Source organism: Pogona vitticeps, chromosome 1 (assembly GCF_051106095.1).
Source record: "Pogona vitticeps strain Pit_001003342236 chromosome 1, PviZW2.1, whole genome shotgun sequence".
Taxonomy (NCBI): domain Eukaryota; kingdom Metazoa; phylum Chordata; class Lepidosauria; order Squamata; family Agamidae; genus Pogona; species Pogona vitticeps.
In genome coordinates this window covers 91,161,965-91,174,129 of record NC_135783.1, presented here as the reverse complement: position 1 = coordinate 91,174,129, position 12,165 = coordinate 91,161,965, and the positions used below count along the sequence as shown (strand labels likewise).

Genomic DNA, 12,165 nt, shown 5'->3' with positions numbered 1-12,165 from the left:
ACTGTTTCAATCCAAAAAGACATTCAGATGAAATTAAAAAGAAGGGGGGGGGGTGTCTCCAATTATTTTGTGCACTGAAAGCTAGCTCAGAGTTAAGCATAAGAAATCTGGGATGAAATCTCTTTATTGACATCAACCTGCCAGAGAGCCTTGAGAAAGTGTTAGCCTCAACATTCTAGTCTGTAAAATGGGAATAACCCCAGGTTGATAGCAAGAATTCTAAGGGCACTGACTATTGAAAAAGAACAATAAAAATGATGCTCATGATGCAAAAACTGGTGCAACCTCTGCTGTTTACAGTGTCACTGTGACTTAAGGAGCTTGAGGGATCCACTTATTCATCTCTATGAGCACTTCAGTGAGTAATGGGTACAGAAGTAGAACCCACAGAATTCAAATGACCTTATGCCCAGCTAAATGGGTACAGGATTGCAGCATTAAAGTTTTCCTGTCAATGGCTTTTATAGGGATCAAAACAAATTGCAATAAATTCCTGTGCAGTCTATCAACACTCCCTATTATTTTTCTAATGCTTTGGGGATTGATGTTTCCTGAAGCTTTCAGCAGCAGCAGAGCAAAATTAAAGGGAAGTCTCGCCCTTAAGTGAAGAAACTGCTGAATTGTCTAAAATTAGATTGTGCTGTGTAAGTATGCTATTGAAAATGCATATTTCCAAGAAAATCTGTGGAGTGATTTCACAACAGACTCCATTTCACTCTCCTGTCATAGGTTTTGAAATCAAATCTATCTATTTATCCACAGTAATAATTACAATCCTTTTTATTAAGTGTGTGGCAAGCCACCATATGTGTCTTAGATGAGTTACATTTGATGGCTGATGGTTGACATGTTCTGGTCTGATCTGTTTTCTGCTGTTCAAGGCAATCTAATGTGGATTCCAGAAAAGGCACACCTGAATCCATGCACGGAAAAACTCTCAGATACTATAATTAAAGTCCAATTATAGGTAACTGCTTTTAAGGCTGTACAGGTAGTTATTTAACCTTTATTGCATTTCCTTGTCAAGAAGCAAAGGCCTAATTGCCTTCTTCTTTGTTTTTCAGCTCATGTTGATTTTCTTTTACTGGCTTGCACTTGTTAGGTAAATGAAGAAACATGATATTGTGACATAAAGTTTTTATTCTTTTATTCTTGTTATACTGTGACACAGTTTCATAGAGTGTACTTGACAGAGGGAACCAATCCAATGTTATTACAAATTACTACATTCTTCCTTTAAATCACTGAACATAAAACATTAAACATCAGTAAATGTATATTTAATCATACAAGTGGGGTCTTTGACAAGCATCATGACACTAACTACCACTGATCTGGTTCCTTGTCTTTCCGTTCCCCCCACCGACAATCAGACAGCATTCCCTGAGGCTTTTAGACATGCTTAGTCCCACTGGGATGTGTGGGGCACCCCTCCCTTAAAGTTATTTCCCTACAGTTCTTTTGTATTTCATCATCATGTGAGGTTTTTCCAAGGCTGCTTATACCTCTTCTCTTTCATACAAATGGGGCAACTTTGGTCACATCAGAACGGCATGGTGCTTATAGAATTCAGTGAGATGTAGGACAAAAACCCCACAAATGTGTACATTGATTTGTTCAGCACCAAAATATCAAGTCATGAAACTAATGGGCCACACTCCTTTAACACAGAGAATGGAAGGGCCCATGAACAAACATGTGATCATCTTCCCCCTACCTTTCACCCCTGTCCTTTAAAATGGGTGACACTTGTGGTGTAGATAGTTAATCTTCTAAAATGTTCGAACTCATGGGCCAAAGGATTTTAATCAGTGCTAAGGATACTGCGTAAATGACCTTCCTGTTGCTCAGACTGAAAGCACCAAGGATTCTCATAAATTACATTCCCATTTCGGTCAATGAAGCAGTTTCCTCAAAAGTATGAGAAGTAGCAGCAGAGACTGCCAGCTTTGAATGTTTACTATCATGATGAATGCAAAACTATGCAGGTGTAAAATTTCAGATTCTGCAGTCCTGTAGAGATGCAAGAGGGCACGTCCTCTGCATACGATCTTTTATCTGTTTAATTCACATATTTCTTGTGGATGCACACTAGGGTATGACCTCACACAGTTAGAGGACAACAGTGAGAGCCAGTGGAGTGGATTAAATATCAGCTAGGGCCAGAAAGAACTGGGTTCTGGTCCTTGCACAGCCATGAGTAAGGATGGATGAATTTTGACTAATCGCTTTCTATCTGCTACCTCACTTGCAGTTCAAAGGAAACCTGCTGTGCTATGGAACTAGTGCCAATCGCTATCTGTTATACCAACCTACATCACAGTGTTGCTGTGAGAAAAATTTAAAGGAAACGGAGTGGGGAAAAGCAGATACACTGAATTCCTCAAGGAACTAGTGTACTATAGTGGATAGAGTGACAGACTAGAACTCAGGAGGCCAGAGTTCAAATCCCCACTCAGCCATAGAAGCTGGGGGAAGGGGGAGAGAAACTGGTAAACCACTCCTCATGTATCTTACTTAATTTGAATGCCCTGTTAGGGTCTCCGTATGTCAGTTTCAACTTGATGGAACTCAATAACAAGAACAATTATCTTACAGAAAAAAATTAATTGCCAGTACATTTCCACAGTGTGCAATTTAATGACCTGTCGTTTATATAGTTTATAAATTGTAAATAACAATTTTATAAAACTTTCGCTGATATATTGAGTCTGAGTCTGAGATTGCTGCTTGGAGAGTTTCCAGCGAATAAACAAAACAGACATTATTTAATTGAATTCAAAATGCCACTCATCTAAAGTTAATGCCAGAAGAATCACTAAAGTACCTGGTGGACCTAAATGTCTTCTCCTTCGTACAATTTCTGTGCTCAAATGTTTATCATTTTGCATAGTTAATGTGTTTTCCCCAGAGATATGACTGAAATCACTGCCAAGTGATTCAGAAAAAAATACTGTTAGGTCAGCAGCAATAAATATATTATGTATTCTGTAGATTTATTGTCATAGATGTTCTAGGCAAAAGTATTTCATTCAACTCTACTACACCTCTGAATGACTGAAAATTTTGTTTATGCCACATGAATGGCTGTCATACACATTTATTCCATGTGCATCTGCAGAAGTATTTTAAATGAGCTTAAAATAAAAAAGCAGCCATTGTGTGAAATCTTAACCATTCAGTGTTTGTAGCTGAAGAAGGTTAGGAAGGCATCTAGCAGACCTCCCTCTTATCTAGCCACTTCCTGCTTTAGGGACCATTTGGATGGACTTTGGATCTATTGTGTGTGCACAATACATCACCATTTCTCAGAGATGGTCATAGTTCAGGATTCTTGCCTATAGCAATTCCCTCATGTTTCAACTTTGCCAGCAGAAACCTAGTCTGACAAGGTGAAATAAAGATGCCAGTTTCCACCCCACTCTCTGCCCAAAATGACACAAAATAGATGAGGTTTGTGGATATGTCACCCAAGTTGTTGCTTTTCTTGGGTCTATTAGCATAACTCTGTAATTTGGAAAACTATTTGTTTATTTACTATAAGCCTATTTATCCTCTTTCTGCAGTCATGCCTCCACGGCAGTTTTCATAATCCAAGAAAAAGAAGGAAAAAAATGTTTTATTGCTTAGAAGCCATGAGTCTATTTCAACAGCATGATTAAAATAATTCTTCCCAAGCTGAGATGTAGAAACGGGGGCACCAGTAGGCTCCCTCTGCTCGTGATCCAAATGTATGAGTTGGTTCATATGAAAACATGCAGCAGTGAAAATGTTGTGATCCTAACCTGTGAAGAAGGTTAAAGATCAAACCCAATAATGAAACCACTTCAGGAGGCCTAACAACCTCTCTGCATTGAACGAACTATGGTCCCAAATATCCCATATGAAATTCATATGGATTTTCACATATCCCATGCAAGAGACTGGACTTGGTTTACTCTTATAGCACCATCTTCTCTTTCTTAAGGGGGTTACTTTTGTGGTAGGTCAGTTCCCTTTTCCATCTCTTCCTGAATTTGAGGCATCGGAATATGTGATGTTGGAGAATGGTTTCTCAGATGGGAGCTTGGTTGTGCTCACTCTTTTGAAAGTAGGTACCCTCCTACAATTCATGTTGAACTTTTTATTTCTATTAAGAATAAATTAATTCAGACACCTTGCAATTTAAAACTCTATTAAAAGCAGAGAAATGAGATCAGTGCCCTTGTGTTTTTTCCCCTTTTACCTAGTCTGTTCCATCAACATGTGTCAAGTCTGTAATAAATTTACCATGCTGTCAAAAGCTGTCACATTGTCTCACTGCACTGGAAGCCAGTGAGCAAGGAAAAGATTTATCTTGAAGCCTAAGGGGAAACCAATAAAGTGGAACCACAGCTTTTTAAACTAGTCTCTGTAGTAGAATGCCTTTTCTTATTGGGTGATCCAGGCTTATCTTTAGCACTCAGTAAATTTAATTTTACCTAATGTTTTTTACTCAATATTAATTGAATAGATACAGGGTTGTAAAGCATGCATCACTATTAGAAACTCTTTTGATGTGAAAGGTTTGGTTTTGGTCTTGTTTGCACACTATGTGCCTTCTCTGTTATGTGTTTACCCTCTGAAGTTAGCCAGTTTTGGAGAGCTGGTGAGAGGGCCATCGTGCAATTGCAAAGCCTGCCAACAGATACATCACAGGCCAATTTTGAGGATTTTACATTTATGTTGCAGTTGTGGTCAGGCACGGGATATATTTGAGATTACGTATCACTAATTTTTGAAAAGTGCTGAAGACATAACCTAAGATAATGACGATGAGTGAATCATCATCATCTTAATATTAGAACTGCAGAGCTGGGAAGGATCCTATGGATCACTTAATCCAACCCCTGTCAAGAAGACCCAACGGGGAACCAAACTCTCAAACTCCAGCTCTGCAGCCAGATGCCTAAACCATTGAACCTCAGATATGCAGATGATACCACTGTGATGACAGAAAGTGAGGAGGAATTAAAGAACCTCTTAATGAGGGTGAAAGAGGAGAGCACAAAAAATGGTTTGAAGCTGAACATAAAAAAGAAACAACTAAGATCATAGCCACTGGTCCCATCACCTCCTGGCAAATAGAAGGGGAAGATATGGAGGCGGTGGCAGATTTTATCTTCCTGGGCTCCATGATCACTGCAGATGGAGACAGCAGCTCCGAAATTAAAAGACGCATGCTTCTTGGGAGGAAAGAAATGACAAACCTAAACAGCATCTTAAAAAGCAGAGACATCACTTTACCAACAAAGGTCCGCATAGTCAAAGCTATGGTTTTTCCAGTAGTGATGTATGGAAGTGAGAGCTGGACCATAAAGAAGGCTGACTGCCGAAGAATTGATGCTTTTGAATTGTTGTGCTGGAGGAGACTCTTGAGAGTCCCCTGGACTGCAAAGAAAACAAACCTATCCATTTTGAAGGAACTCAACCCTGAGCGCTCAGTGGAAGGACAGATCCTGAAGCTGAAGCTCCAATACTTTGGTCATCTCATGAGAAGAAAAGACTTCCTGGAAAAGACCCTGATGTTGGGAAAGTGTGAAGGCAAGAGGAGAAGGGGACGACAAAGGACAAGATGGTTTGACAGTGTCATCAAAGCTACCAACATGATCATGGAAGACAGTGGAAGACAGGAGGGCCTGGCGTGCTCTGGTCCATGGGGTCACGAAAAGTTGGATATGATTTAACAACTAAACAACAACAACAAGCACCTCAGAACTGGCAAATTCTCAGAATTCCTTCCAAATGATGCAGCATATTGAACTCTGCACAGGTAGTATCACATGACTTTTCCTGGCTAAGTGGCAACCTGAATGGCTCAGCCTTTTACAGTTTCCCACAATCCAACAAGACAATTCCATATTTTAAACAAGATACTGACAGTAATAGTGGTATTAAATGTGCTATTAGGGCCAACGGTTAAAGAACCTGGTAAATCCCTATTTTTATTTCAGAATTAGCAATTTAAATAACAAATTAATACTGTGAATTCAATGAGTTAAAATGTTTCATTTTTCAGCATTAACAGCAACAAATTAACTTCCCAATTTCTAACATTTAATGCCAGCAAAATAATGTTTACACTGAAAATCCTGAGGCCTGATCTCCATAGCAGTAGGAATGTGTGCCCTCTAGACATTGCTTGACTATACCTCCCATCAGAAGTAGCCAGCACAGCAATTGGCCAGGGGTGATGGGAGTTGGAGATCAACAATATTTCAAGGGCCACAGGATGCCCAAACATAGATTATGTACATCCTCACACCTATGTAGCCTTTGTGTCTTTGGCCATAGGATCCTTATTACCAGACATTATATATGCAGCCTTAAAATAACCTCTAAAAATCCAGTGGCCATAGTAAGCTCCATTTTGCTAAATTAAGAAGTCCAGGAGTTCAGTACAAAAATGTGCTCAGACATGAATGGGCTAGGACCCCTTTCCACATATCATCTTGACACGTGATGACAATCTGGAGAGGGCCCTGCACATGTATGGATCTCTCCATATTGCATAGAGGGCAGCCAAAGTGCATGGATTTGTATACATTGAGGGTCCTCTCCAGATGGGCATGATTCAAATGCATGTTGCGTGGAGCCAATATACATGCTCACACAGACGAGGCAGGGCTCTTACTCATACACAAGGATGTTTTTATTCTGAATCCCCACAGAGGGCTAAATTCAAACAGAAATCAGGAAGTTAAATGGCAAAGTAGGCTGTAATAAAGGAACAATAGTCACGTGCATACTGCAGGATAGAACTCAAAGTATACAGGACAAGAAGAGTATCAATTATATGAGACATGAACAGGAAATACATGGTGAAATCGGTTTATAGATTGTACAGGATTGTTCAGCAGTGCATGAAAGAAATTTCATATGTTACCACCTAGTTTTCCCCTTGCATATTATGCTTTATATTCCATCATTGGAACTAACACAGAGCTCTAGAGATTGTGTACATATGAAAGGGAAAACATGATTGCTTACAAAGCTGTCCTTTCAAAAAAAATGTTCTTTAGCTGCCAACACAGGGATCAGCAGAAAGATTTCTAGTCACAACAGTCCGCATGAGAAAGATCTGTCAAAAAGTGATTTTGCAGTATATTAATATTTGAGATGGGAGTCAATGGAATTCCCAGGCGAACCATTCTCCACTAAGATGGTTATTTTTGTACTCTATCTGGAGTCCTTTATTTATTGCTTTAAAGAGAACTGGCAAGGGAGGGATATAATGATGCCTTGTGTGGGAAGGAAGATGGCTAATTGGCAAAACAGGCAAACGAAGAGAAGAAGGAGGACAAAAATAACACAGAGCTAATTAAAAGAAGCTATCCTTGGCATAAAATGAGAGGCGGAAGGAGAATTTTTAAAGGGCTGGAAAATTAAAATTAGTGCAGCCTGTTGAAATTGAACAGAGGGTGGACAGCACAGAAAAGAAAAGAAGAAGAAGAGAAAATAATGTACTGTAAACAGAAGAGAACAATACAAAGGAAAATGGTGTGTGAAATCCATAAGATGTTAAGTGTACTTGAGCATGACATGACATGAAACATTCAGATAATGTGAGGACGACGACTGCAACTGGCACAGAACCGGGCTGCGCGGCTGGTAAGTGGTGCCGCCGCACGGACTCATATCACGCCGGTTCTGAAAAATTTACACTGGCTGCCGGTTGCTGCTCGGGCCCAATTCAAAGTGCTTACTTTGACATATAAAGCCCTAAACGGCTTAGGACCTGGTTACCTAAAGGACCACCTTCTTCCATATGTGCCTGCCCGTCCTCTAAGATCAGGCCAGGAGGCCCTTCTGAAGGTGCCATCCCTGAAAGAGGTGAAGGGGATGGCATGTCGGAATAGGGCCTTCTCGTTTGTTGCCCCCCAACTTTGGAACACCCTCCCTAGAGAGATCCGCCTGGCTCCGACACTCTTGGCCTTTCGGCGCCAGGCAAAGACCTTTCTGTTCACCCAGCATTTTAATTAATTACTTTTAATGTTTTAATTGTTTTAAGAAATATTTTAATATATGGTATTTTATACTGTTTCTTAAAATGTTTTTAATGTTTTTAGGTTTTGATGTTGTACGCCGCCCAGAAGCCACTGGCAATGGTGCGGCTGAAAAATATTGTAAATAAATAAAATAAATAAATAAATGAGTGTTGCGTTAATTATCTCAGCAATAATTTTTATATGCTTCTTAATGTCCATACATTTTACATTTCCAAACTTCGATAATATGTTCGAATTTCAGTAGGTTCCATCACTTCACTCTAGGAAAGTGAAGCTGCTTCATACCCTATCATAGCACTTGCCCACATTGCCCTGATGGGCTGTAGGCCTCCAGAGGTTCCAGCACATTTCTTTCCCAACCCTTCTTGGGAATTCCAGACAGTGAACCTGTGTTTTTGAAGAATGTCCTTTATAAACCGTGAAAACAAGTCTACTAGGCATTATAGCTGCTGATCCATCAAGGTAGCTGGAAAGCTGTATATATTCTGAGACTGAATTTAAGTAGATTTGACCTTTCGCACCACCTGGATATTACTATTTGACATCGTAGGCAACCATTTCTGAGTCCTCTGACAGGGGTCTCACAGACAAAATTCTACATTAAAAATATGCAAAACTGTTTGCTTTTTCTGATAAGAAGCATATAATAAATACTGAGGAGAAACTGATGTACCCTTTGCGTTTATTTTATACACAACGTATAATTTCTGGACTGAGGCTTTTCTGTCATATTGGACTGAAAAATTACCCCTTGGTTTTCTTTGCTAACATAGGAGATCTGAGGTGCTAAAGAAACTTCTAAGCAACCAAGAATGTCACTGTTACTCTGTTGCATGCAGATCCACATTTCATTTTTGATGCTTAAAGGAATTAAAGGCTTGTGGAAATGTTCCACGTATGCATCATAAGTTGCTCACTTCCAGTTTTGTATGGAATAGTATGTTGGTGAAACACTCTAGGTTGGTATGCTAAGATCACCGGGGTACACTGTGTCCTGTATTCCACTGAGTCTTTCCTTCTGAATTTGATTGCTTTCAGAACAGACTTCCCCCTCCCTCTTCCCTCTGCCTCAATTGTGTGTTCCCAGACCTGCTGAAGAGTCTTTGAAGTCTGGGTAGCTAAAGGGGAAGGAAATATCCTTTCCACACATGGTGTCTGTTTTACTGTCAGATAAATAAATATTGTTGGATGTCATTAGGGAAGTTTTTTGGCTCCATAATAATGACGATTCTGTTATCTCGCTGTCTTCTTTGTTTGTTCTAGGGAACTCCTGCTGTCTATAGCCCTTGGGCAGGTGCTGTCCCTGCTTATCTGTGGCATTAGCCTGACCAGCAAGTATTTGTCGGATGATTTTCATGCCAACACTCCAGTCTTTCAGAGCTTCCTGAACTATATTCTTCTCTTTTTGGTCTACACCACAACATTAGCTGTAAGACAAGGTAAGTGATGTTCTCTGGTTGAAAAGGACTTGTTGTATAATCCCACCTCCACACAGCCCCATATTTTTGGAGATGCTCTGTTTTTCCTTTATCCTGAATGGATTTTATATCTTTAATATACTAACATCCTGTAATGCTGCCTAGCAGGTTAGAAAGGAAAGAAAATGAGGTTGCTCTAGAATGGTGGTTCCCAACCTTGAGCCCCCAGATGTTCTTGGACTAAAAACCCCAGCAGCCTGCACCACCAACTGTGCAGCCCAGAATTTCTGGGCGTTGTGACCCAAGAATGTCTGAGGACCCAAGACTGGGAACTCTTCTCGAGAACAAACATGAGACCTTTTGTTGTCCGTGGCTCTATTTTCAGTGTCCTGGACTCAACCTGATCTACACACCCTGTCCTTCCAATGCTGTTTTTCTTGATTTCGCCCCCTACTTGGTCTCCCCATCCCACTTCAGAGAAGCTGGAGGAGCTGGTGGGGGTTCTCTGCCAGGGTTCCTAAATGGTGGCAATTTTATTGCCTATATTTTAGGGTAGCAATGGGCAACTGTGACCTTCCAGATGTTTTTTGGACTGTACCTCCCTTTATCCCCTCCCCCACTGGCTCTGCTAACTACAAGTGATGTGAGTTGTAACTGGAGAGTCACAAGTGCCCACTCCTCGTTTAAGGAGGACAGGTTACAAATGTGGCCATGCTCTTCCAAGAATTTTGGACTCCTCCTTGGTTTACATCTCCAGGGGGCTCAAGAACACTGATACTTGTAACAGCCCTCATTGGTATCACAGTCCTGTGGAGCAGGCTGTCTGCCATGTCAAAGGAAATAGCTTAGTTGCTTCTGATAGCATGCATGGGATGAAGAACATACTGCTGTTTTTTCCACTATTGAGAAGTTGCTAAAGGAGGAGCCCTGTGTGTCTGTTAAAACTTTGTCAAACTGGCAAAGGATTGTCTCAGAGACTGCCAATGTGACACCTTTCCAAGCCAAAGTTTGTCCCACTGCCTTTTTTCCCCCCTTCACATTTCGATTTGGATTGGTGGAGAACTGAAACCCTGCCCCCTTACTGGAATTGGAAGGGATAGAGCATTATTAGTGCCTTCTCCAAAATCATTAAGAAGATCCTCCTCAAAACACAGAATGGCAATAGCAGAAGATCTGCATTGCTCCTCCTCTTCCTGGCTTCAGATCCGTTGGATAAAAGAAGCATCACTTTTTCCAGCGTGTTGCAACCATTCAGCCAGCTGTACCACACAGCTCACTGATATTTCAGGATCAAATCACAATTTAAGGGAAATTAATGTTTCTTATTATGATAACATTTTCCTTCCAGGCATGAATCTGACAGTCAAATCATATATTAAAAGAAACTAGTATTTCCTGCATTTTCTATCCAGTCTTATGACGCTTTCATGCTCTGTGCCTGGGCAATTCATGTATGTGTGTGCCTGTGTGACTGTTTCTGTTACCAATCTAGACAAAACATTGTCAAGGAACGATTGGGAGACAGAACACAAATAGAAAAGACAAAATAAGAATAGGATGAATAGAGGCTGGGATCTGAAGAGGCAAAATAGCTGCCTAAATTCCTAAGTTGTGTGAAGGGAGACCTTAAATTGTTCAGAGGTTTATAATGGCAGGCCTACTGGTGGTGTTAAGAACAGACAATGAATAGAGTGTAACTATGTGAAATATTATGCATCTATCCAAAGCTTTCTATATTCAGTTGTACCTGATAGTGGGCTGGAAGCACTTTCCTGGCATTTTTGCTAGTGAGTTCCTCTGTTTTCACCAGTTCTTCTATCTGCAGTAGTTATTTGTACCGTATTCTGTACTGTGCCAATGATGCCCTCATACTTGTGAGTTTTAAGCTTAAAGGGCAACAGTGGGTAGGAGAGATCAGGAAAAAATGTGGTGCCATGGATTTCTGTGAGCAAAAATGTTTCCAGTAGGCCACTGTACGATCTCCTCTTAGCATCTAAAAATGCCACAAGCTTCCCCGTCCTCTTAATATAAGCCTCTGAAAAACATCTTCAGTCATCCAAACTTCCAATTATCCAAATGTCTCAGATGATCCTAGAGAGCCATTTAGCTATTAACTCATTATGATAGAACAAGAAAAGAAAATTGCAGTGCTTTCGCAAAATGCTACTTTGCCTTATCTTTACCCTGAACTCCCTAGTATATATGTCCCCCAGTTCAACATTTGTCTCTTACAAATGTTTTATGTTTTGCTTTCAAGTATTTGCAGATGGTTGCATCTCTATGCTGTCTGCAGGCAATTAACGCCTCCCTCCTTACTGTGCCTAATTCTCTGTGAGTAAATTAGTTTTAATTTCCACTCTGCTCCTTTTGCATGGCTCTGTTGCACCAATATGATGGATCCTTAGGACTTCTGAAAAAATCCACATGAATATGAATAGGTAGCTAAAATACTTGATGAAAGCTGATGTTAAATATATTGCAACAGAAATGTTGCTGCTATGTGCTGTCAAGTCTCCTCTGACTTATGACAATCCTATGAATGAGAGATCTCCAGAATATCCTGTCCTCAACAGTCCTGCTCAGCTCATGTAAACTCAAGACTGTGGGTTCCTTTAGGAAGTCAAACCATCTTGTATTTGGCTTTCCTCTTTTCCCACTGCTTTCAACCTTTCCCTGTTGTCTTCTCAAGATAATCTTGCTTTTTCATGGTGTATGCAAAG

General features: G+C 40.4%; 1 protein-coding gene across 1 annotated transcript in view; it reads left to right on the top strand.

The window, feature by feature from the left end:
* Positions 1–12,165, top strand: part of SLC35F1 (solute carrier family 35 member F1) — a 282,097-nt gene that overhangs the window by 143,811 nt on the left and 126,121 nt on the right. Inside the window, exon 2 of the mRNA XM_020802180.3 lies at positions 9,291–9,466. Coding sequence (XP_020657839.2) covers positions 9,291–9,466 — 176 coding nt within the window. The remainder of the gene's footprint in view (positions 1–9,290; positions 9,467–12,165) is intronic.